This window comes from Heloderma suspectum, chromosome 7, assembly GCF_057233095.1.
Source record: "Heloderma suspectum isolate Gila_16-S chromosome 7, 16-S_ref, whole genome shotgun sequence".
Lineage (NCBI taxonomy): Eukaryota > Metazoa > Chordata > Lepidosauria > Squamata > Helodermatidae > Heloderma > Heloderma suspectum.
In genome coordinates, this window is record NC_139464.1 from 104,126,067 (window position 1) to 104,153,035 (window position 26,969).

A 26,969-nucleotide genomic window follows, 5' to 3' on the forward strand; every position below is an offset into this window, starting at 1 on the left:
TCTGGGCACCACACTTTAAGAAGGATGCAGACAAGCTGGAGAGGGTTCAGAGGAGGGCAACAAAGATGATCAGGGGACTGGAAACAAAGCCCTATGAAGAGAGATGGAAAGAAGTGGGCATGTTTAGCCTTGAGAAGAGAAGACTGAGGGGAGATGTGATAGTGCTCTTCAAGTACTTGAAAGGTTGTCACAGACAAGAAGGCCAGGAGCTCTTCTCAATCATCCCAGAGTGCAGGACACAGGAATAATGGGCTCAAGTGACAGGAAGCCAGATTCCTGACTGAACATTAGGAAAAACCTCCTGACTGTTAGAGCAATACGACAATGGAACCAATTACCTAGGGAGGTAGTGGGCTCTCCCATACTGGAGGCGTTCAAGACGAGGCTGGACAGCCATCTGTCAGGGATGCTTTGACTTGGATTCCTGCATTGAGCAGGGGGTTGGACTCAATGGCCTTGTAGGCACCTTCCAACCCTACTATTCTATGATTCTATGAAAACAAGCACTGTTCTAAAACAACTTGGGCTCTTTTGTTATAAAAAAAAAATCTTGTGCTTTTAGTGTTTTTACCTAAAAGCATGGAAATAAAAACTGACCAGTAACATATTACAGTACTTTCCTTGATTCTGCAGCCACATGTGGTGGGCTCTCCCATACTGGAGGCATTCAAAATGAAGCTGGACAGCCATCTGTCAGGGATGCTTTTACTTACATTCCTGCACTGAGCAGGGAGTTGGACTGAATGGTCTTATAGGCCCCTTCCAACCCTACTGTTCTATGATTCTATAAGACACAGTCAATGAAGAAGGGATGGCGAAAGATTGCATTTGCCACAGGTGATCCTTTGCTTCCCTGGATTGTAGGGTGAGGCAAACATCCTTTTTACGCTTCTCCTTGCATAATTGAAAGAAATCCTTGAATCTAAACACCAAGAAATTACAGTGTTCAAGTCTGTATGAACCAAGTCCTTACAGAAAACATGACACTAGAAAATGGGACAATAAAGCAGTCATGAAACCAGTAGGGACTGAAATTATTTGCTTTCCAGAACAGAAACACTCAGGAGCAATATAGTGCTACTGAACAATAGAGACTGGGAGCAGGATGTAGGTTTGTTTGCCCTTCTCCAGTGTAAATTCTCCCTCTCTTCCATTATCTGCCCCTTAATTATGGCTTCGCATTACATCTGCACCTAACTCTAACCAGACTAGCACTAACCATTTTAATATTTGGAATTCTCATTGCATTCAGAGCCTCTAAACGTTTAGAGTCCAAACGAATATTTTCAATTTCATGAGTGGTTAATGGCATCTTTTCAATAGTATACCTTTTTAAAGTTGTGCATCATGCTGCTATCTCTAATTCTGGAAGTTTTATAACCGTTATGAGAGCAAGTTTACAAAATGAGCTGAAACATTCACAGCAGAGACCTGGGCTATTTGAACGTAGTTATTTATTATGGTGGATATATGTACTCCAGAAAAAAAATGTTTACCTAATCCAGGGGTAGGGAAACTCAGGCCTGCAGGTCAGATCTGGCCCTCCTGGAGTTCACGAGATGACCACAACTCCTTCCCCTGGTCCCACCTTTTCCTCCGACCTGGTTTGGTGTTCTCCCAGCTTTGTGCAGTTTTCCCCCATTCTCAAAAGTTGAAATGCCTTTCTTAAGGCTTAGTTACTGGCAGTTACTTTAAGCTACAATATGATGGTATTTTTTAATATCGTGGCCACATCCCTTTTGCTTTCGGCCCTGCCCATCACTGAATGAGGTCCCAAGAGCTTCTCCAAAACTGAATTTGGCCCTTGGGCTGAAAGAAGAAATTTGGCTCTTCTCTACCCCTGACTGAACTTATAAAACAGGTAAGAAATTACCACATGGACGACTACCTTATTTGAGGCTTGATCTACCTGCATAGAGAGAGATGTTCTCTCACTGTGGGACATCTGCACTGAGAGTTCCATTAAACCTACAGCCTCCCCCATGAGGTGACAAAATTGCCTCATGTGAGAGGCTATATCTGATTTAAGTTTCAGCCCATTTTTTGTTTGGTGAGGAAATGGGGGCTATAGATATCCTGCTCCTTCTGCATACTCTTTTCCCTTCTTTTTCTCACTAACCGATGGAGCTTTTTCAAGGCCTGTCTATATCTTAAATCTGCACAAGTTCCAGATGTTATAAAGCAGTGTCTAAAGCTTAAAAGAAACAAGCTTGAAAGCTACCAGATTACTATAAAATTCCATGTGTTCCCTGTCTCCATTAGTGATCTTGACAGCCCTCACATTTGAATGAACACAACTTTTCATGTAGATTTCTAGTCCCTGTCCTATTGTGCCAATATAGAACTGAAGGTGGGGGGATTGAAACTAAAATACGTGCGAGACAAAAAGAGGATTTAGTTTGCCCCCAAAGCCTATAGTAAATCTGAAATATACGATTTCTGAGTGAATGGAAGATTCAAGTAGTCAAAACTGTCTTAATTGTGGGAAGCAATCATGTTTCCCCACAAAAAAAGAGAGGCAACACCTCCTCAAAGACTCTTAATATGTAAGCCTCACATTTCCTCCAAGAAATATTTTCAATGTCAGCTGCAAATCTTTTCTACAATAAAAAAGTAGCTAAACTTCTTACTTGTCGGCAGAGTGCAGACATAACGCTGTTGATCTCTTAACAGGGTTTAACTGATCCATAGCAGGCAGAAGTTTTGCAAGCTCCTTCCTTCTCTGTACTATCCCCTTTGAATAGAATGGGAACTGTACAAAAGCACAGCTGATATGGTTTTTGAAACTCCAATTCATTTCCACTGGAGATGTTCCCAATCCAGAATGCCCATGTGTTATAAGTATCTGGTACAGTAACAAGGCTTACTGGGCTGGAAGTAGCCAGAGAATGAAAAATGTTTCTGCCATTCTGCCAAATGTTCATATCAGGGACAGATCCCATCTTCTCAGAACATGGAAAATGGTCTCTTTCATACTGCTTGCTTTCAGAAGGGGGCGGTGTACACACCACACAAAGGTATCACATCTCCAGGCTCCTAGAGACCAAGTTCTATTTCTGTACAGAAGAATTTTACATGATTCAAAAGACCTTCCTACATCACCCTATGTTCTGCCCAATGCTGAACATTAAATGTTCCTCACTAATGACTACGGTATATTAAGAACTCTAGTTATTAATATTTCAATTGTCAATTGTTCATATTGTACTACGTGTTCTTCTCAAATCCCCCTACTTCTAGCAATTACCCCCCTCCTCCAGGCCAGGCAGTTTTATATTTCGTGGGGACACAGGCTATAAAGAACATATACCTGCCTTATGAATATATACCTGGAGTCAGAACTCTGATCCGTCTCCCCAGGACTGTCTACTCCATTTGGTGGTGGCAGCTCTCCCAGGCTAAGGTTTTTCCTGGCTCTGCTACTAACTCAGGTGTGGGGAGGCTCAGGCCTGGGGATCAAATCTGGCCCTCCTGGGGTCCCAATCTGGTCTTCCAGGGCTGCCCAGGAGGCCACACCCCCTTTCCCAGACCTCTCCCCTTTCCCCCAACCACCAATCGTTTCGTGGTTTCCTATGCCAGGAGATTTGGGGTGAAGGAATAGGCAAAAATTCCTTCTGACCATAACCCCTTGTATCTTATTATGGGGTGCCACTTCTGAAGCCCCCAACCTTAGGAAGAGGCTTCTGGGGAGGTGTGGAGGACTGCCCCTTTGTACAATTTAAGCAGCCAGTCACAAATTAAGCAGCCATTCCAGATCCTGAAAATAAGGTATGAACTGATGTGCAGGATGGACAGTAGTTACTGAAGAAATGGGTGAAGTGTCAATTGTTACAGGAGCACAAATAGACTTGTGGCGTTTACACAGACAGCATAGTAAGAAGCAGAGACATCACCTTGCTGACAAAGGTCCGTCTAATCAAAGCTATGGTTTTCCAAGTAGTAATGTATGGCTGTGAGAGCTGGACTATAAGGAAGGCTGAGCGCCGAAGAATTGATGCTTTCGAACTGTGGTGCTGGAGAAGACTCTTAGGAGTCCCCTGGACTGCAAAGAGGTCAAATTAGCCAATCCTAAAGGAAATCAACCCTGAGTGCTCATTGGAAGGACAGATACTGAAGCTCAAATATTTTGGCCACCTAATGCGAAGAGAAAACTCTCTGGAAAAGACCCTGATGCTGGGAAAGACTGAAGGCAAAAGGAGAAGGGGACAGCAGAGGATGAGATGGCTAGATAGCATCACCGATGCAACGAATATGAACTTGAGCACTCTCCGGGAGAGAGCGCAGGACAGGAAGGCCTGGCGTGCTATGGTCCAAGGGGTCACAAAGAGTCGGACACGACTGAACAACAAAATTATCTCAATGAAATTGAGAATGAATGCAAATATATCAAGGCAGGCAAGAGCTCATATAGCTACACAAGTAGCAATATCTCAACACTGATTTAGAATAAACAAATTGCTGAATAGTACTGAACCACATTTATAAAATGTAATAATGATGAAAAAAATAACAACCATTTTCATCAAGTTAGAAATGTTGGCTTCCAATTCATGTTTGTTTTGCTTTCAAGGCTTTTCCCCAAAATCTGTTAGTACTCATCCTATTTAATTAGGTTTTTAATTTTCCACTAGAAAAAATAAAACGGGGAGAGAGAAAGAGAAACCTCCTGCTGTACAAGCTTTCACTTTTCACCTCCTAGTTTGTAATATGAGACAGATAAGAACAAAGCACATCAGAAAATCTGTTTAGTTTTCACTACTGAAACAAACCTTGACAGACCAACTTTCTAACTGACCTCAACAATTACTCTTGAGAAAGGCACATGAACAATTTAAAATTCATCTGAATCACCAACTCCAGCTACTTACAATGTTATCAAGACAATGTAATGACAAGTAGGTAATGCTTTTCCATTTTAAAAATTCACATTTTAACTCAAGAAAATAAATCTATGCAAAGTTATCTGATTAAATGTATTACTTCATTGATGAAACTCTACTTGTGTTGATAAACTAACCAGGTTCCCCAGAGATCTGTATTCCTCCCAAATAGTCTAATTTCATACTCTAACTTCCATGTCAGATTTCTACAAGATTATTTCCCTCATTTTAATGTTCAGTATTCCAATATAGGCTTCACAGAATATCCAGTGAATGCCCTAAGCAAGGAGCAATTGAGGCTTCTCGGCTGAAAAAAAAGTGGGGGCAGCGAGTGGTACTCAAAGAATGACTTAGCCAGTGCTGGGAGTAGTGGTTCCTCCCAGCACTGGTCAATTCCCTGGCTTTGTGCACAGCCTGTCTTCCCGAGGGGCAACTCCTCTGTGTGCCTGTCACTGTCCCCACTGGAAGGAAGACTTAGCTGTTGCTGGGAAGAGTGGCTACTACTCCTAGCACTAGCCAAGTCTCTATCTTCGCACGGTGGCATTGTCCCCGTGTGGGTGCTGTGCAGTATTGGAAGCCACTTCCACGGGAAGCCACACAGCTGCTCTTCCCAGTGTCAGCCAAATCCTCCAGCACCTGCATCCTCACAGTGATTGGAAAGAACAGTGGAGATTCCTCCAGGAGGAATTCCTCCAGGGTGCAGGGTTTGGAGGCCAAGCCCCAACCCAGAGGATCCCAAGGAGGCTCTGTGGGCCAGATGTGGAACTTCTGCAGTCTGGATTAGGTAGGTGGGCCAAAGGTTCTACATCCATGATCTAGAGGCACCATATTTAATAGGGATACATGCCAAGTTCTAGACCTAGGAAAAAGAAACCAAATGCACAGTTACAAGATGGGGAATACGTGGCTCAACCACACTACAAGCGAGAAGAATCTTGGAATTGTTGTAGATCACAAGCTGAACATGAGCCAACAATGTGATGTGGCTGCAAAAAAGGCAAATGCTCTTTTGGGCTGCATTAACAGAAGCATAGTTTCCAAATCCCGGGAAGTACTAGTTCCCCTCTACTCAGCACTGGTTAGGCCTCATCTGGAATACTGTGTCCAGTTCTGGGCACCACACTTTAAGAAGGATGCAGACAAGCTGGAAAGGGTTTAGAGGAAGGCAGCAAAGATGATCAGGGGACTGGAAACAAAGCCTTATGAAGAGAGACTGAAAGGACTGGGCATGTTTAGCCTTGAGAAGAGAAGACTGAGGGGAGATATGATAGCACTCTTCAAGTACTTGAAAGGTTGTCACAGAGAAGAAGGCCAGGATCTCTTCTCGCTCATCCCAGAGCGCAGGACACGGAATAATGGGCTCAAGTGACAGGAAGCCAGATTCTGGTTGAACATCAGGAAAAACTTCCTGACTGTTAGAGCAATACAACAATGGAACCAATTACCTAGGGAGGTTGTGGGCTCTCCCACACTGGAGGCATTCAAGATGAGGCTGTACAGCCATCTGTCGGGGATGCTCTGACTTGGATTCCTGCATTGAGCAGGGGGTTGGACTCGATGGTCTTGTAGGCCCCTTCCAACCCTATTGTTCTATGATTCTATTATATCCCTCTCCCCTCCTAAGTACTGGGTGCTACTCTGGTATTTCCCTGAGAAAAGGCTTCCAAAAGGAATCCGCTGGACTATCCCCCTTCCTCTTCTGAATACCAAAACAGTTGTTAGTTTTGTTTGTAGTGAAAAACCGTATTATCTACAACAGTATTAATTCATTCTTCTCATTTTTAAAAAAAAAACGTAGGAGTAATTCATTTCCCTCCACTTGCAAAAATGCTCAGCTTTATTATAATGAATGGAATCCAGTTTATCCACTCTTTCCCACCCCTATCAAAAGAGGTTCTTTTCACACATCTACAATTCAGATTTATTTATCTGACCCAAGGCTGCTTCACATATTATGCTGCTCACACAACTAAAATGGCAGCATTAGCTCCACCACAGTTCTCCCCTCACGGGAAGAAGCATTTTAAACCACCCCTTTCAGCAGTACTTAATGTAGTTTCATTGTTTGTGTGAATGCAACCCAAGAATTATTCCACCAATAACATTGCATAGCTTAACTATGCTTGATTACACAATCAAAAGCTTGTTAGAAGAGGAAGACATTGACATGAGGGCTCTAGAATCTACAATAAATGCAAGCAACTTTTTCAGCATGGAAGCCACATGAATCTGAGGGCTTTGGTTAGTTTATATATTTCAGCTATTGGGTTACTGCAATTTATACAGGCCTAGTGCAGGCATAACACTTCCAATTTCTAACCATGGCTAAGAGATTGGGAGCAGGATCACACACTTTCTCCCAAACCTTTCCTCTTTTAAATGGAAATTGTTCCTGTCCTTCCCCTGTTGGCCTAAACCATAGTTAAGGGCTATGTATACACCAATCTTGACCATGGTTAATGCTAATTAAGCTCACTCTGAACAAGAATCAATTAACCAATTATGATGGCAACCCTGATTTGTGTTACATAATCCTTAACAGTAATCCTTAACTGTTTAGAGCATTGGTGGAAAAATGGGAGAAGGACCATACAATCCCACTCTTAACCACAGTTTAAGACCAGGAGCATTACATCTCCCCCACTCCAAGCTATTTTCATGAAGATGGCATCAAATTACAACTAGTGCGCAAACCTCGCTGGACTCCACAATATTTTTCTTTTTAAAATGATGTAAAAGATGAACCAGCTATGGAAAAATCTCGACTTTTGTGGATGTGATCCAAAAGGCCTCAATGCTGCACATCAGATATGTTTTTAGACACTTTCCTAGCAAGCACTTCCTACCACTAATCCCAAACATTCTTTTTTTATTATTATTCCATTGAATTTAGAAAGTGCTTGGGGAAATGGGGTGGGCAAGAGTGTTGCTGAAAAGAAAGCATAAAGACTTGCAGACGATTGATTTGTGTGGAACTGTGCCATCACAGCTGCTGTGGCCAATTATGGCTATGCAGAATTTTTTTAAAAAATTGTTAATAGTCACAGCATGCTGGCTGGAATATCTGCTAAATAATTAACGGCCCACATTATTGTCAGCAGGTGCATCTACAATTAACCTCTGGCTATTTAACTGGTAGCTCTGCCAAGAAAAAGCAAGTCATCCTTAGATGTGCATCTAACACAGAAAAAAGCCTAAAACAATATTAAAAAGATCACAAATACGGTTTTAAAGATAGAGAGGGAAGCAGACCTACTTGCAGGCTTGTTGTTTTAACTTCCTCCTTGAAGTTTCTATACACCATTTCCATCCAATGATCCCAACTTTTCTGATTTTAGATGTACGGATTTTAGATTATAGTCTGCCCATCCCATCTTGAAATCCAATAACCTTGGTTTTCTTCTGGTCAATCTTCATATTCATGGAAATTTAGAAAACTATGCACTGCACTCATAGGACTCTGGGAAGGGCGCAACCTGCCCCTTCCAGAAATGAGTGTTTCCACTCATTTTGGTGCTTGCCCCCAGAAGGGCTACAACACAGCTGCTAGTGGGAGGGGCCACGTGTGCACTGCTGCTACCGCCAGCAGGCCTGAGATGCCCACGCAAGGCACCACTGGATACTGCCCCATGTTATTGGCAATTTAAGCTGTTCAAGAAATCCACTTCACTACACAAGTCTGATAGTTTGCGAAGGATCTGCTTTTGATTGATTATGGCACTGAGTTTTAATAATGGTCTTATCTGCTGCTGTTATTTTAATGTTATTTAATGTTGTTTTATGTTTTGCTCATTTACTGCTTTAGTAGCTTGTAATCTTATTTTATTGAAGTTTTATTGACTGCTTTGTTTTACTGGTTTGTCCAAATACCCTAAAATGTGGGATAAATCTATTAGGGCGCCAATCCTATTCATGCTGAGCCGGAAAAATGTTGTACAACTCCCAGTATTCCCTATGCTGGCTAGTGAATGCTGAGATTTGTAGGACTTTTTTCTGTCTCAACATGCATAGGATTGCACCCTTAAATAAAATAAATAATAAAAATATGAGTTCTATTGCAAAGTGCAAATTAACTTGCCAGGAGCTCTGCTGCATTGCTCTTAAGACTCAAAACAGAATTCTTTGCTACTTGAGTTGCTGCTGTGTTCCACCACCTTCTTGATAGGACAATCCTGGAACTTGAGGAAACCCTGGAAGAGAAGGAAGATCCTGTCACCAGTCCTGGTGACTGTGAACGTCAGGTGAAGTTGGATGCCAGTAGCCCTTCCAAGACCACCACCAGGAGATATGACTTACTCGAGGAAGCCATGGCTTAAAAAGAACCTAAGCACCCTGCTTCAGGCCTACCAGGATCACTCCTAAAACCCCAGGAACAAAGGTGGCAACAGGTCCAGATAGAAACCCAGAACTGGAGACACAGTCCACATCTGGCAGCATGTCAGATATCCTTGAGCCCTACTTGTGAGGAAGAAGCATACTCTGGATTAGGGCCCTAATGACAAGCTGGAAGGGCTTGAGCATCACCATTTCCTATAAAACTGTACAGCTGAAGCCTAGTTTTTGCTGAAGCAACACCTTTCTTATTGTGCTCTCTACTGGACAGCTCCCCTGCTAGTCTGACCTTCCTGGTCCTTGAACCACAAGACTGTTCTTGATAAGGCTGGCAGTTGATTTTCATAGTTGGGATGGCAGGAATTGGACAGTTGCAGAACTTACAGAAGATTTCTAGCTCAAAATTTACAAGGTAGAAGACTTAAATCTACTATTCAGCCTCTATATGAAGCTCCTTAATGTTTTTTTGCTTTTAGTATGTATTTAGGAACATGATTTGAACTAACACTAGGAATTAAAGTTATATCCGAGTGTCTTGGTGAGCCTTCACACTGGGTTCTGATAATGGGGAAGAAGATAGGATATCCAGGTTTAGAAAGATTTTGCATTCACAAGTTGCTCACTGTGCAAATAATTGTGGAAGAGAATTTGTACATGTGTTTATGTCTGCATGCTCAAGAGAAAAGATTTGTGTGCTTTCCTGTGTATGTTGGGGAGAATACACATGCCTGCATGAATTGATGTGCACATCTGTATGAGACAAGTTGTGCACATGTGGTAGATCCACAATGGCCACTCCAAAACTCTGAAAGGCACTCAGACAGAGAAGATTATCCACCTCTTCTATATATTTATAAGGTTGTGTCACAGCACAACTGTGTGTGCCTTTTTTTAAAGCTGTTTTAAAAAGGCAACATTCAATGAAACACAATATTAGCACTCTTAAAACAGTAACAAATAACAATGTTTGAATAGCAGCTCGCTGAGAACATGCAATTCCAGTAAACTGACCTGATGCCCGTCTAGTGAACCGGTTTATCACTGGAGCTAAACAAGAAAAAAAAAAATTTATTAGAGAATTCTCAGAGTTAAAGAAAACAGAATACAAAATGTTGTGAACAAATCTGTGCTGAAACTCATGCATAGATACAATAGTAAAAACAATGCAATTCAAAGGAACTAATACTTGTTGCCAAAAATTCTGGCATAAACGTTCAAGTCATGTGGAATTTGGTCCCCTCCTATATTGCCACTTTGACCTCAGTTCTCTTTTGTCTTTCTAGCCAACTGTCTCCCAGCCGCTGAAACTCCCTTCTGTGGTATCTGTCTATATAAGGATTCCATGAACAATATTATCCTCATAGCCTGTATGTGCATGCACTTTCACTCAGGAGTGTAATTAGCCATTTGCCTGCTAATGCAGACTGAACGTACGTACTGAATAACAGAACCTCAGACTGGGAAGAGTCACATACTATTACAAGCCAACCATGTTACATCTCCTCAAGGGCTGTGAGTGAGGGCATAAACAACTGAAAGAGCATTGAGACATTCTGTCCATCCAAGGAGGCCTCACTTTCAATGACTGGGAAGAGTGGGGACAGCCATGGGGAGCAGAAATCTTTGCAAAAATTCATCTGCAGGTCTGACCTGGCATTTCTTAATCTGAAGCATCTTAACATGTAGCTGGCTCACAATTAAATATGCATTAGTGATGAAAGGAAGTGGATCCACATTGTGCATCACTTCACAAATGCTGTCAAGCCTAGAGTACTCAACAGGACTCTGGACTAATACAAACAGAAAACCCTACCCACCTCAAAATGTGAACAACTCTTGGGATTCCATTTCTGCATACACTGAATCACCAGTCTTACACCAGAAGTAACTTCTTGCAAGATGTACCATAAACGATACCACATTGATTTCAGTGCAGGTTAAAGTAAGTTAATGCCAAAAAAAAAAAGCTCACACGCCTCTAAAATTAAGGATGAAAACACTTTCCACGCATTCTGAACTTTCAGGTACTTGAGACCCCAAAGAACTAGTCCTGGGGTAGCAACATAGATAATTAACTACTCCTAACATGTTTATATTAGTCCCGGGCTGCACTTAACAGTTTAAGATAATTGGATTTCAACTGTATTCTTGAATTGTCAGGTGTGCTCTATAGTTGAGATACTTCCAAGGGATACCTGCAAAATATTGTCCTTTGCTGAAATAAGAGCATAACGTAAGTGCATAAGAAGAGCTGTGCTAGATCAGACCGAAGGGCTATCTAGTCCAGCATTCTGTCTTCTCCTGGCCAGTTGGACAATTTTTAATTGTTGGTCTCAATGTTATTAACAATATGCTCCTCAAAATCATTTTTGGGATCCCATATTGCCTGCTTGCATTTCTTTTGTACAAGTTTGTGTTCCTTTTTGTCCTCCTCATTTGAGCAAGATTTCTAGTTTCTGAAGGAAGTTTTCTTTTCTCCAATAACATCCTTCACACTGCAGCTCAACCATGCTGGTGATCTCCTGGACTTGGACTACCTTTCCTGAACTCTGGTATACTTTCTAGCTGAGCTTCTGTGAATGTGGTTTTGAGTATCCCCAAGCATTTTGGATAGAATCATAGAACAGCAGGGTTGGAAGGGGCCTACAAGGCCATCGAATCCAACCCCCTGCTCAATGCAGGAATAGAGTCAGAGCATCCCCGACAGATGGCTGTCCAGCCTCATCTTGAACGCCTACAGTGTGGGAGAGCCCACCACCTCCCTAGGTCACTGGTTCCATTGTCATATTGCTCTAACAGTCAGGAGGTTTTTCCTAATGTTCAGCTGGAATCTGGCTTCCTGTCACTTGAGCCCATTATTCCATGTCCTGCACTCTGGGATGATCAAGAAGAGATCCTGGCCTTCCTGTCTGTGACAACCTTTCAAGTACTTGAAGAGCGTTATCATATCTCCCCTCAGTCTCAAGGCTAAACATGCCCAGTTCTTTCAGTCTCTCCTCACAGGGCTTTGTTTCTAGTCCCCTGATTGTCTTTGTTGCCCTCCTCTGAACTGTCTCCAGTTTCTCTGCATCCTTCTTAAAGTGTGGTGCCCAGAACTAGACACAGTACTCCAGATGAGGCCTAACCAGGGCCGAGTAGAGGGGAACTAGTACTTCCTGGGATTTGGAAGCTATGCTTCTATTAATGCAGCCCAAAAGAGCATTGGTCTTTTTTGCAGCCACATCACATTGTTGGCTCATATTCAGCTTGTGATCGACAACAATTCCAAAATCCTTCTCGCTTGTAGTTAGGTTGAGCCATGTGTCCCCCATCTTGTAACTGTGCATTTGGTTTCTTTTTCTGAGGTGCAGAACTTGGCATTTATCCCTATTAAATGTCATTCTGTTGTTTTCTGCCCAGTGCTCCAGTCTATCAAGATCACTTTGAATTTTGTTTCTGTCTTCCAAAGTATGAGCTATCCCACCCAATTTTGTGTCACCTGCACCTCCTCCTCCAAGTCATTAATAAAAAAGTTGAAGAGCACTGGGCCCAGTATTGAGCCCTGTGGTACCCCGCTCGTTACCACTCCCCAGTTTGAGAAGATCCCATTGATAAGCACTCTTTGAGTCCGATTCTGTAGCCAACTGTGGATCCACCGGATCGTTGTTTCATCTAGCCCACTTTGAGCTAGTTTGCTCATCAGGATATCATGGGGCACTTTGTCGAAAGCTTTGCTGAAGTCAAGGTATATGATGTCTACAGCATTCCCACGGTCCACCAGGGAGGTTACCTGATCAAAAAATGAGATCAGATTCATCTGGCAGGACTTGTTTATGACAAATCCATGTTGGCTTCAAGTAATCACTGCATTGTTTTCAAGGTGTTTACAGATGGATTGCTTTATTGTCTGCTCCAGAATTTTCCCAGAAATTGATGTCAGACTGACTGGTCTGTAGTTCCCAGGTTCCTCCTTTTTACCCTTTTTGAAGATAGGGACCACATTAGCCCTCCTCCAGTCATCGGGCCCTTCCCCCGTCCTCCATGATTTCTCAAAGAGAATAGACAGCGGTTCTGAGAGCTCTTCTGCCAGTTCCTTTATGACTCTAGGATGCAGTTCATCTGGCCCTGGAGATTTGAACTCATTCAAAGTAATTAGGTGTTCCTTGACCATATGCCTATCGATCTCAAGCTGCAATCCTGCCCCTTTAGCCTGTACTTCACCTTTGCCAGGGGGGGTCTATAGACCCTCTTTTGGGAGAAGACTGAGTCAAAGTAGGAATTGAGCACCTCTGCCTTTTCTTTGTCATCTGTTATCGTTTTGCCATCCTTATTTAATAGCTGAACCACCATTTCTTTCCTCTGCCTTTTACTATGCACGTAGCTGAAGAAAGCCTTTTTGTTGTTTTTAGCATCCGTCGCTAACCTCAGCTCGTTCTCAGCTTTAGTCTTCCTGACACCATCCCTGCAATTCTGTGCTACCCGCCTGTACTCTTCCTTTGTTACTTGGCCTTCTTTCCACTTCCTATATGTGTCCCTTTTTGTTTTCAGGTCATCCCTAAGCTTTTTGTGAAGCCACATTGGCTTCCTCTGTTGTCTTCCACCTTTTCTTCTTTTTGGAATAGTTTGTAATTGTGCCTTGAGAATTTCCTTTTTTAAAAGCTCCCACCCATCTTGGACTGCTTTTGTCGTTAGCGATGCTTGCCATGGGACCTTACTGATCATTGTTCTGAGTTTATTAAAATCAGCTTTTCTAAAATCCAGGGTACGCGTTTGACTACACTCAGCTTTTGCTTCCCTTCGAACCAAGAACTCAAGTATAACATGGTCGCTTTCCCCCAGAGTTCCTGTAACTGCTACTTTATCCACCAAGTCATATCTGTTGGTTAGGATCAAATCAAGGATAGCCGATTCTCTAGTTCCTTCCTCTACTCTCTGTAGGAGGAAGTTATCCACCCCACAAGTCAGGAATTTCCTGGAGGGACCATGTTTTGTAGAATTTGTCTCCCAACAAATATCGGGGAAATTGAAGTCCCCCATTACTACTACATCATGCTTCCTTAAAACATTGGCTATTTGCTTTTCAAAAGTTTCATCCTCGTCTTCTCGATTGGGTGGCTGGTAGTAGACTCCGACCACCAGGTTCCTTTTATTCTTTGCTCCATTTATTTTGATCCAGATGCTCTCGATGGGGCTACCAAGCTCATCCTCCTGTATTTCTGTGCAGAGATATATATTTTTCACATACAGTGCAACCCCACCTCCCTTTTTGTTCCTCCTGTTCTTTTTGAACAAGTTATATCCTTCAATTGCTGCATTCCAGTCATGAGAGTCATCCCACCAAGTCTCAGTTATACCTATCAAGTCATAATTTCCCTCCTGTATTAAGAGTTCAAGTTCGTTATGTTTGTTTCCCATACTCTGGGCATTAGTACATAGGCATCCAAGACCATGTGCTCCATGGTCTGGCTTTCTTCCTACATGTGTCTGAAGACTATTATTGGGCACTATCAGAGTTGTACTCTCCGTTGCAGTGCATGCACCTATGTCCATTGTTACCCCAACATTAGATCTCCCTTCCCCGTAGGATTCAGTTTAAAGCCCTCCTGATGAAGTTCTTCATGCTGTGGCCAAACACATTCTTCCCATCCTTTGTGAGGTGCAGCCCGTCCCTTGCCAACAGCCCATCTTCCAGGAAGTATAGGCTGTGGTCCCAGAATCCAAATCTCTCTCGTCGGCACCACCTTCATAGCCCGTCATTCACCCGGAGTATTTTTCGTTCCCTTTCTATCCCTCTTCTAACTACTGGAAAGATGGATGAGAAAACTATCTGGGCTCCAAAGTTCTTGAGTTTCCTTCCCAAAGCTTCAAAGTCTGACATGATTTCTTTGTAGCTCCGCTTGGTGGTATCATTTGCTCCCACATGGATGAGAAGAAAGGGGTACCCGTCAGTGGGCTTTATGAGTGCAGGCAACCTTTCAGTTACGTCTCTAATCCGTCCTCCCGGGAGACAACATACCTGGCGAGTCCATGGGTCTTCGCGACATACTTGGGTCTCGATCCCACGCAGCAAGGAGTCTCCCACTACTACCACTCTTCTCTTCTTGTTGTGGGCCTGGGTTTCATTGCCTCTGCTTGACTGACCTTCAGCCTCTTGCTCACTCTCATGCAGGTTCCCCTGTAATTCTTCCTCTGCAGGCTGTCCTCCAGTCTCATCCTCAAGTACCTGGAATAGCTCCACTGCTTCCACTGGTGCAGAGTGGTGTCTAGTTCTTCTTCTCCTAACTGTCACCCTTTTCCAAGGAGTATCCTCTACTCCATTTTTCTTCACCTCAGCATTTCCCACTGCCTCATCTTGCTGTTGCTCTTCAAGCTTCTGGTCTTCCCTTTGCTGCTGTAGTTCCCCCATTCTGTCCAAGAACTCTTCGTGTTCTCTTATTCCCCGGAGGGTCGACAGTTGCCGCTCCAGTCCACTTACTTTTTCTTCCAGCAGCATGATCAACTTGCACTTGTTGCAGGTGTAGGCCATTTTGTTCTCAGGCAAAAAAACAAATACTGCACACACCTTGCAGGTCACCACCACTGGAGAGTCTCGTCCTTCCATTGCCTCTTTTCCCTTTTTGTGTCTAGCTTTGTGATTGTTCTAGACTAGCCTGTGCTTGCTCCTCTACTCAGTAGAGGTTAAAAGCAGAGTCCCACTGGTGTGAAAGTGTGTGTTACAAGACAAATAAATGAAAATAATTAGTTAAAAAATAAAATGGAAAAAAAAATGATTTTTTTTTTTTAATGTTAGGGGCCTCCCCCTTGACCTCCCCTGGCCATCTCCTGTTTGCTCCCCCTGATCGCTTGTTCTGGTCGCTCGCTCTCTGGGGGCTTGCTTGCTTCTGTAGTCCCTGGAGCAGCTGGAGCGGCTTGCTGATTTGATAGATTTGACCCTCTTGACTTTCCCTTTCAACTTCCTTTTTACCAGTCACCTCATTTTATAGAAATTCCCCTTTACTGAAGTCAAATGTGTTGGGACTTCCCTTTCCACTTACATGTAATTTTCCACTTACATATAAATTAAATTTGATAACATTTGGGGCACTGATTCCAAGTGGTTCAATAACACTCACATCTTGCATTAGGTCCTGGGCAGCCATTTATTATTAAGTCCAGGGTTATCTTCCCTCTGGTCAGTTCATTGCCCAACAATTCTAGGGCACAGTTATTTAGGACAGGGGTGTTTAAACTCTTTCTGCCTAAGGGTTGAATTCCATTTTGGAGAAGCTCTCGGGGGGCGGGGGGCTGTATTCTAGTGGTGGTGGTGGGTGAAGCCGAAGGCAAGTGGGACAGGGCCCAAATACCCAAAATACAGGCATATTTTACCTTAAGTGTCTTACTGCCCGAGACTAACCCTTAAGAGAGGCATTTCAACCTTGTAAAATGGGGGGGGGGGGAGAACCTGCACAGAAGCAGGAAAATCATCAAACCACCCATAGTCAAGAGGAAGGGGGCATGGCCATCCGGGAAACCCCAGAGGGCTAGATTGGGATCCAAGGAAGGCTATATTTGGTCCCCAGGCCTGAGCTGCTCCACCCTTGATTTAGGTTATCAGAAAATTGTACTCCTTTGTCATGCCCAGAAGATGCATTTATCCAACCTATGTAATAATTGAAGCCACTCATTACTACAACACTTTCGCCTTTGGATGCTTCTGTGATCACATTCTCCATCTCAAGGTCACCCTGAGAATTCTGGTCAGGGGGAAGCCAGCAAGTCCTCAATACTAAATTACTTTTGTGGCGTGGCACTGTGGCCTGGCACTGTCACCATAGCAATGCTGTAGACGAGTTTGCCCCTTTTACAGTTTCTAGTTTGACACTATGCCCTCTTTGACGTTCAGAACAAACTCCCTCCCCACCCCAAGTAGGCCTTTCCCTGCCCTTCCTATGGAGTTTGTATCAGAGATGATCTTATTCCACTGGCCCTCTTTATTTTGCCAGGTTTCTGTTATGTCCACTACATCTATGTTCTCCTTTAAAACCAAGCACTCCAACACTCCCATCTGGGCTCAGAGAATTCTAGCATTAGCACAGGAACACCTATACATGGTGCCCCTCTCCAACATCTATAGTGTAAATTTTTCCCCATGGCCCTTTAGCCTCAGTTGACAGGCTATCATGTTGTACTATATGCTTATGGCTCATCTCCACGTTGTCTATCATTATCATACTGTCAAACAAGAATTCCCCTCCTTGTTACAAGATGGGGAATACTTGGCTCAAAAATACTACAAGCGAGAAGGATCTTGGAATCGTCGTAGATCACAAGCTGAATATGAGCCAACAATGTGATGTGGCTGCAAAAAAGGCCAATGCTCTTTTGGGCTGCATTCATAGAAGCATAGCTTCCAAATCCCAGGAAGTCCTAGTTCCCCTCTACTCAGCACTGGTTAGGCCTCATCTGGAGTACTGTGTCCCGTTCTGGGCACCACACTTTAAGATGGATGCGGACAAACTGGAGAGGGTTCAGAGGAGGACAACAAAGATGATCAGGGGACTGGAAACAAAGCCCTATGAAGAGAGACGGAAAGAAGTGGGCATGTTTAGCCTTGAGAAGAGAAGACTGAGGGGAGATATGAGAGCGCTCTTCAAGTGCTTGAAAGGCTGTCACAGAGAGGAAGGCCAGGATCAATTCTCGATCATCCCAGAGTGCAGGACACAGAATCATGGGCTCAAGTTACAGGAAGCCAGATTCCAGCTGCACATCAGGAAAATCTTCCTGACTGTTAGAGCAATACGACAATGGAACCAATTACCTAGGGAGGTGATGGGCTCTCCCACACTGGAGGCATTCAAGACGAGGCTGGACAGCCATCTGTCAGGGATGCTCCGACCTGGATTCCTGCATTGAGCATGGGGTTGGACTCAACGGTCTTATAGGCCCCTTTCAACCCTACTATTCTATGATTCTATGATCACCCACATCCCTAGGAATGATTCATCTAGAACTGGAAGCTCTTGAGCTCTGTCGGCTTTCCCTCAGAGTTCAGTTTAAAAGCTGCTCTGCCATGTTTTTGATCAGCCCCAGCAGTCCCATTCTGGTTCAAGTGGAGCCCATCCCCTTTGTATAGGCACGGCTTGTCCCAAAACGTTTCCCAGTGCCTAATAAATCTAAACCTCTCCTCACTAAACCACAGTCTCATCCACCACTCATTTTTCAGTTGCTCTCTTCCACAACATCCACTGTACCCTTTCTACCTCTACTTTGTCACTTTGTGCTCTCACTGCCCTCCCCTTATACAGGAAATTCACCTCAAGATGGCATTCATAGGCTATCCACTAGCTGAATGCAACTGGATGTTCTGCTGATAGGCCTTCCTTTTATCTAAATTCTATTTATTTATTTTGAAATGTATATCTTGCCACATGGCACAACAGTGCCTCATGGTGGCTAATAAGCACCATACACAAAACCCATAAACATACCAGAAACCCCGCATGAAAGCCATACAACGTAATTGAATACATCAAAAACACAATCTAAAAACATATAGGAGAAGTTTCTCCTGAGGTTTCCTTACGTTCTCCTTAAGTTTCACTGAGCCAAGTACATTCAGGTCTTTAAAAGTTAAGACTAGCAATAAGGAAATAACAGCAGTGGACATCACTGCAGAGTTGTTGTAGGTTACTTTATCAGCCTCATTCCAATCGTCAACCTGTAACATAATGGTATAATACTACCAGGCTACACTGCAGGATTGTTGTAAACTGCTCTCTCAGAATCAGCCTGCCCCCGCCCCCGCCCTGCAATATTCCAAGTGAACTTCACTGTAGAGTTGTGTAATTTGACATTACCCAACAGGTTCAACAGCAACTGGGAGTGGCTAGCTCAGTGTGTAAATTATTATCCCCTTTTTAGGTGTTTATGTACACTATTTGTTTTGCTTTGCCAATTCATTACCAGTTGGGAGTGGGTCACACTTATTCTGATTGGGTCTTCTTTTACTCATTTGAAGGGATCTCAAACACATCTGTGTTCTTTTTGCAAAACAATCTATTGCATTGCTTGGCCTCATTCTGTAAAAACAACTCCGCCCCCCACTGCTCCTTCTCTGTACTGATAACAGTAGTTATTTTCCTAATATCCTGCATTTAAAACAGGGCTTTCTGCTTCCATTTTAAATGCAGGATCACGACTCCCTTTTCAACCCACTTCCTTTCCCCCCTCCTTCTCCCCATATCTGAGTCTTCCATTATCTTTCATTGATCTCGCTCCTCTTCTTGCCACTTTTCCTTGCTTTTCCTCTTTTCATGGAGGGAACTCGAGCAGAACACAATGGGGTAATTTGATAGCTCATTATCTGCAATCTATTTAAAACAGAACAAAGGGCATTTGGTGCAGGAGACACCGTGGAGGGTCAGTGGAGGGTCACGGGGTCATGTAAAGAACCCACAGACGCCTGTGAGGGAGCAACCTCAATCACAGGATAAAAGCTCCGTGTGAAGAAAGCCATGGAGGGGAGAACAGAACTGCATGTCTTGGCTCTGCTCCAACATCCCTATCCATGCTTGCCCTACTCCCAAACCTTTGCACCCTGGGCAGAAGGTCTGAAGGGGGAACCTACATGCGTTCAGCAGAACACACAGGCTTCTCCACATGATCAGGAGCGTAGACTCCCCCTTCAGACTTCTGCCCAGTTTGTAATGGTCTGGGTGTGGGGCTGGCATTCCTTTTGGCAATTCCTTTCCATGTGTTCCAGGAATGCATGAAGGATAACTTCTACATAGCTATTCACTTCATGCATGTGACGAAGCAAGCTCTGGTCAAAGAGAGCTTATGGCACAATGTATCTGTCACTCTTTAAAAGTGCCACTAGACTGTTTGGTTAACCGCAACGGAATTGCTGTAAGGGCAAAGCCAAGATATAAAACACATTAAGGGTGCAATCCTATGCATGTTTAGACAGAAAAAAAATCCTGCAGCTCTGGGAGTTGTATGACATTTTTCTGACTAAACATGCATAGGACTGTACCCTAAAAGTAATTTGTAATGAGGTCCAATCAAACAGCCTTTTCCAACCCCCAATCAGCCAACAATATATTACCCAGTTTGGCCATCAGTGTTATCATGAAAGCAGATTAAATTAAAATGACTGAAAACAAGAACAAAAACTAAATACTTGGCTACCATATGAATCAGGCAATAACAGACATGTACAAAACAGTTTCAAAATTAGCAAGTCTAAACAACTCCCAAATAATCTTCACATCTATTCTGAAATTTGTAGGAAGCTGCAATACAAAAAAAAATCCTTCTTTCCCACTAAACATCCCCCAACTTCTCTGGTTAACAGATTCGAGTCAATGCATTCACTGACACAACCAGGGAAATATTTTAATCCACAGGGAGCTACTTTCTGTCCTGCTGTAAAGAACTACGACAGCTCCTTGAAGCACAAAACAGAGACAGCAATGGCAACAAGGGAATATGCATAAAAACCAAACCATCCTCTGCAGTCATGGCTTGGCTTTTAAAATAAGGTCATACCCAATACAATGAAAAAGAACATTTCTGTAATACCAGTACTACAGTAATATGAAAGCCTAGGGACAGTTGTTGCTTTAAAAAGTCATCCAGGGTCTTCCAAACACTTTGATTATAGTCAGAGCAGTCCAAATAGATAAAGGTTTAAAAAAGAGAAATCAAATGTTTCAGAATAAGAACAAGCAAAAAAGCAACCATCTGCTTTATACACCAGTTCAGCAACTAGTTTTACAAGAGGACCACTTTGAGGAGACAATAGAAGATGGTAGATCAGGGCTTCCCACAATTTCTCACAAGGCACTAGCAGCAAATTCCATTGACACAGCCCCATTCTCTCCATTTCTCTTGCCTCTGGGTTAGTGGGTAGCATGGGAAAACTGAGATTTGGCCCTGGGACTTCTAGTTACTGATCCCTACCTTAGCCTGGGAGAGGACTCACAACAACATGCAAGATGCAAGACACAGAAGGAAGATCTGCCTCACATGTACTTGTCACTGAGAATAATTCATTTAAGAGTTCAATCTGCAGATATTTTGCTACCCAAGAAGCTGCATTATATATCTGGCAGGCAAGCAACCTTTGTGATGTTGGATTTCACCTCGTCAAATTGCATATTTGCACATGGACCTATGGCCTGGTTGGAGTCCACCAGGAAAAGAGCCTTCAGCGTGGTGGCCCCCTCCCTCTGGAATTCCCTGCCTTTGGAGGTCAGGTGGGTGCCAATGGTGTTTTGTTTTCGGAGCCTCCTGAAAACATTGTTATTTCGGAAGGCCTTCCCTGAGAGACCAGCTGCAGTTTATTAAGTTCAGAATCTGTTATTGTAAAATCTTTTGTTTTAATTATGGGGTTTTATTCTTTTCTCTTGTTGTTCACCGCTCTGAAATCTTTGATGCGGAGCGTATATAAATATTGTAAATAAAATAAAATAAATATTGGTGCCCCTACAAAAATATTGCCTCAAGTGACTGCTTGGATCTCTAGAGTAGTTAGGCTGGCCTTAGTCCCATACATGGAGCTAATTCAATATGAAATAGTCAAGATTTTTGTCTGAACTTAGATTCACATGTGGAATCAATACGTTGTGCTTATTTCACTAATTAGCACTATCCCATAGACTAACCAATTTATTTTAATGTAGCACAACCCCTTTCGCTTAATTTTTGTTTCTTAAGTTTTCTTAAAATGTCATAGGAAACATCATTAGTCACTATGGCAAATATGCTTCACCCACAATGCAATTCACTTGCCAATTCATCTTACCCTACATCCCCTTTCAAAATATTATATAAGCATACTTATAGCTATACTAACTAGAGAACCTCTTATAATATCCAACTACCAGAACCTGTGCTTGTAATCAGATGAATTATTTTTTCTAGTTCAGAGGTGGACAAACTGCAGCCCGTGCTCTAAGTTCAAAAGCCCTCTGCAAGAGATCAGTTCAGACCTCTGGCAAGAGTGATCTGTCCCTCTCCCAGCAGCCCAGTGAGCAAGGACAGAGGCAGAGAGAGATAAGGGGGTGGCAGAAAGAAGGAGAAAAAGTAAAGGGGTGACCCTGCCCACTTTGAGCTCTGGCTACCTCCACTGCAGGCACGCAGGCCCCAACAAATCACTCTCAAGGGACTATGGCCCTCAAAAGAAAAAAAGTTCCCACTCCTGCTCTACATGAAGGCAGCTGATGGTGGATCTGTGCTTCCCACAATTCCTCAAACCCAAATGATGGCAGAAAACTAGGCATGGGGTACAGGAAACACATAAGTACCCCTGCACAGGAAAGATTTTTAAAAATTCAGACTTGCATCCAGACAAGGCTTTGATTGTGCAAGCACCTGCCTCCTTTATAGAATTTTACGGGGTGGGTGGTGGGGAGAGATGTTGTCATCTTCTACTTGTAACCCTCCTGTGTTTTCCCACCACTTCTTCCATCTTTTTCTCTTGCCAAAGAAAATCTGCTAAGGGGGAAATAGCTGAACAATGTCTTTCAATTGGTAGTGCTAGGAAGCATCCATCTGGAAGCACCCTAAGATTCCAGTTCTTGGCTGGAAAATAGAAGCATGCATGCCAGTCTTCACCTCCTCATTACAGCATTCCTGTAATGGGAAACAGAGCCATATCCTCGTCATATTAGGAGGATGGGGAAGAAAAACACTATAGGCTAAACTGGTTCTTCTTGAACAGAGCCGTTTCTGGTAGGATAGCTGGCTTCACCACTAGAGCATACACTTCAGAAAAACTACTCATTCTACCGTGAAGAGCAACAGCAAGCGTGCCTCCTCCAAGTTGAAAAGAGCACAGGTAATGTCAAATTGAGGCACTGGCAATGTTCAGTCATTTCTTGGCTTAATAAGCTGAGATACGAATGAGCTTTGTGGCCCCTCACACAGCTGCTTCTCTCTTTCCCTCACACAAACAAATTCACAAGCCAGGAAATCTTCCATTAACTAGTTTCCTGTTATGTCAAAACAGGGAAACTATGGTTAACTGATTCCAAACAACCCAACTTTAAACCATGCCTTCATATCCTAGCTTGTTTGAAAGCAGTTAACCATAGATTCCTGGTGTAGGTGTTACAGGAAACTATAGTTAACTGAAGACTTCCTGGCTTGTTCATTAGTTTTCTTGCTCACATGAAGGGAGGAGAAAAGCCACTGTGTGCAGGCCATGAGACTCATTCATATCTCGGCTTATTATTCTGAACTAGGATTGTCTGAACACAACCATTGTGCATGAAGGGTAGATGTCTGGGTGAGAGATGAAAGAGAAGCTTGAGAATCACTCTCTGAGGGGAGAGGAATCCAGAGGAGGAGGAGCTAAGGACAGACTCATCAGAGAAAATGAAGGGTGAGAGGCTATGGGACACTTCAGGAGTGTGCCATCTTCAGTCCTGCATGCTCTACAGAATCATCATGATCCACAGATGAGTTTACGAATGTGCAAAGCGAGCATGCATACTCAGAATCTCAATACAGTTAAGGCATAACTAATCCGTATTATGTGATCCCAAGTATGCATGCTTGCTTAAGAATGTAAGAAATCCCTTGCTCAATCAGACCAAGAAGCTGTCTAGTCCAGCATTATTTGCAAAACTTTCAGCAACCACCATTACACTGAACCACTGGAAATTGTTCAGTAGTCAATGTTCTGCCTGCCCTGGTGCATTTTGTTGATGTATGTGTATGCATGCACTTTCTACAAAATTTCACAGGTCTCCACTTAAACTTCAAAATTGGTAAGTGCTGAAAAAAAAGCAGAAATGTTTGATGGTTCAAATTATTCATTCCATTTGCTGAGGATGGGCAGGTCAACAATAAAGTAATTTAAAAGAACTTTGAAGTACTGTCATCCTCCTATCCATTTTGGATATCCACATATCCATCCTGTCACAATTATGATAATGCATATTAGAATATAACACTTTTACTGTAGCATATAACACCGTTACCTATATAACACTATACAATGTGCTTATTTGGTTTACTTCTATCCTGCTGTTACTTTTAGAAAGATCAGATTGGTTTACATGGAGCTCCCACTATGATCAGATCCAAACCTGCTTAGCTTAGAAAGCATATTTTATTTATTGCACTGATACCCTGCCTTTCCTCCAAAGAACTCAAGGTGGTATACATGGTTTTCCCCTCTCAAATTTATCCTTACAACAACCCTGTGAGGTAGGTTATACTGGGAGACAGTGACAGGCCCAGGTTCACCCAGTGAGCTTCATGGACAAGCAGAGATACGGACCTGGCTCCACATTTCCAGTCCATATGAAGACTTCTTTTGCAAGTGGGCTTCCTCATCCATTTTAATGGAGAGTGAAGGTCTGCAAATGCAGAGCTTCACTCCTGTTAATTTGCCTCCTCCACTGAAGTGAACTTGGAAGCCCTTATGAATGTGCACACTGGAGCTCCTGAGTTCATAAGAGATTCAGAGATCAGGGAAACGACCTCTCAGATCAAAGTGCAACACTCTTAACAAAAGCGGTGGCAATGCTGAAAAAATCAGATCTCACTTGAAGCACTGGCTGGATAACAGACTCTACAAAAGAAGGATGCAGCAACTTCATGGTTCATTGACTGTACAGGCAAGACGGTTTTAGGATATTACAGCTCAGCCTTTGTTGTGCTTTTTCCTATGTTCCTTACCTTACTTTGGAACCAGCTTGTGTGCAACAAAATATGACAATACATAAATAGAGATGAAAAAGCAAACATTTCTGTTTTAATACACTTGATAATTACACTATAAAACTGTGTTTTTCAGGCACATGTTCTTTTACCCTTTCTGAGAGAAAGTGCTATGCTATTGTCTCGTTGCTAGGGAGACTGACTTGCGTCATCAAAAGTATTCTCCGCCTATGAATATGCCATGTTTTTCTTAAGGTCTATGCACCCAAGCAGCATTTAGATTCTAAATGAAGAGGGCTGGGAGTTCAAAATTCTCTACATCCAGCATCTCTTACTGAAGACAACAGGAGCTATCAGATACTTACCTGAGTACCTAAGTGGAAGCCATACCATGCCTCAAAGTACAGCTAATTTGCATACCAAAGCAGGAACTGGAAAAAGCTGAGTATCTTTAAGAATCTAGTCTTGTTTTAGAGAAGCTTTAGATATGCTTCTACAATTTAATGCATCAGAGTCCACAATTCTTTGTATTAACGCACACACACACACACACACACACACACACACAACAGCAGCAGGAAGGCTTCCTTTCTATATTTTAATTATTTAAGTATTGGGCAGCAATAACAGGATATCTTATGTTTCCTCTTCTGATGAGATCACCTGCTCAGCCAGAAAAGGGAACCAAAAAAAAATATACAGAGAAAGGAAGCATAGGCAGCACTGCTTGGAAGATGGGGGAGCAATAGAGATGTCAAGTGCCCCCCTTCCCGCCCCTACAACATACTTGTTCCCATTAAATAACTTCTCCTGGCAGAGCACAATTGGTGGTACTGGCAAGTGGCTGAATTAAGAGTTGCGCTTTAATGAGAAAACGTGTTTTAAAATGAGTTTGTTGTGGTGTTTTCGTCTCTGTTTTCTTTCTCACTGCTGCTTGTTAATGTGATAGCTCCCAAGTTTCCCGTTTTTCTCACTTGGTTTCTACTGCAATTGTACATTGAAATTTAGCCCCGCATACTTATGTTTGGGCTAATACCCAGAATCTTAAGTGAGATAAATATCTTACACTATGTACTATTATACACATTTGGAACTTTGCAGTAACTCAAAAATATAATCTATGGCTGCAATCCTATATCCACTTACTTGGGAGGAAGCACCATTGAACTCAATGGGACGTGCTTTTGAATAGACAGGTTTAGGATTGCACTCTTAATTCCTTTGATATTAATATGTTCATTGTAATGTCCTTTACCCTCAATAATCTTTCCAACTAGAGGATAGCCTGCATGTCTTCATTAAGCATATCATGACTGAAGTACTTTATTAGTCAGCCATCCTACATAGATTATTTAAAATATATTTTCCAAACTGGCTCATTCACTGCTTCTTCCAGTCTTTTCTTAAAGAAGTAATTTCCTGGCTTCAGAAATCTGAGATTACCCTTTAAAAAGAGTGACAGTTTTGCTTCTATATCAGATATTTCGACACTTCAGACTCCAAGGGGAAAAAACTCACAGTTGCCAGTATCAACGGCATCAATTTGCAAGTCATTAGAATATTAACAGCTTACAATGATTATTGCTGACTTTTAAAACTATTAACAACTGGAGAGCTTGATCCCACTCTACTTCTGTCTGAACTACTGGGCCAATGGCACCGAGTAGATTATCTATGTCAGCCTTCCCCAACCTGGTGCCCTCCAGACATGTTAGACTGCAACTCCCATCATTCCCAGCCAGCACTGTAGTTGCAGTCCAACACACCTGAATGAATTTTTTCTAACTTTCTCAGAAAAAAACTCAGAACAAAAAGCAGACAGATTACTATGAAAGTCTAAAACTTCATCCATAGTTACAAATATTACTAGGCTACTGATTTGATCACTTACAGTGTTAAATATTTATGCCAATAAAAAGAAAATAATTCTAGCAAAATAAATGTGCCAAATGTTACACAATAGGGCTTCAGTCCTGAAAACTATAAAAGTGTATTACTTTCATGCTAAACAACTCCAATTTTCACATTCATAAGCAGTTCCTGCATTCTCAGCAACACTTTTTGACAGAGTAATATCAAACAAAAATAGGTTACAATATGTGGATGCAGCTTTCCCTAAACATG

The 26,969-nt window shown here is 42.6% G+C and overlaps 1 protein-coding gene across 1 annotated transcript in view; it reads right to left on the reverse strand.

The window, feature by feature from the left end:
- The window catches only part of PRKAR2B (protein kinase cAMP-dependent type II regulatory subunit beta), a 72,481-nt gene that overhangs the window by 33,937 nt on the left and 11,575 nt on the right, over window positions 1-26,969 (reverse strand). The window contains exon 2 of the mRNA XM_084811059.1: window positions 10,224-10,259. Within this exon, the coding sequence (XP_084667185.1) occupies window positions 10,224-10,259 (36 nt within the window). The remainder of the gene's footprint in view (window positions 1-10,223; window positions 10,260-26,969) is intronic.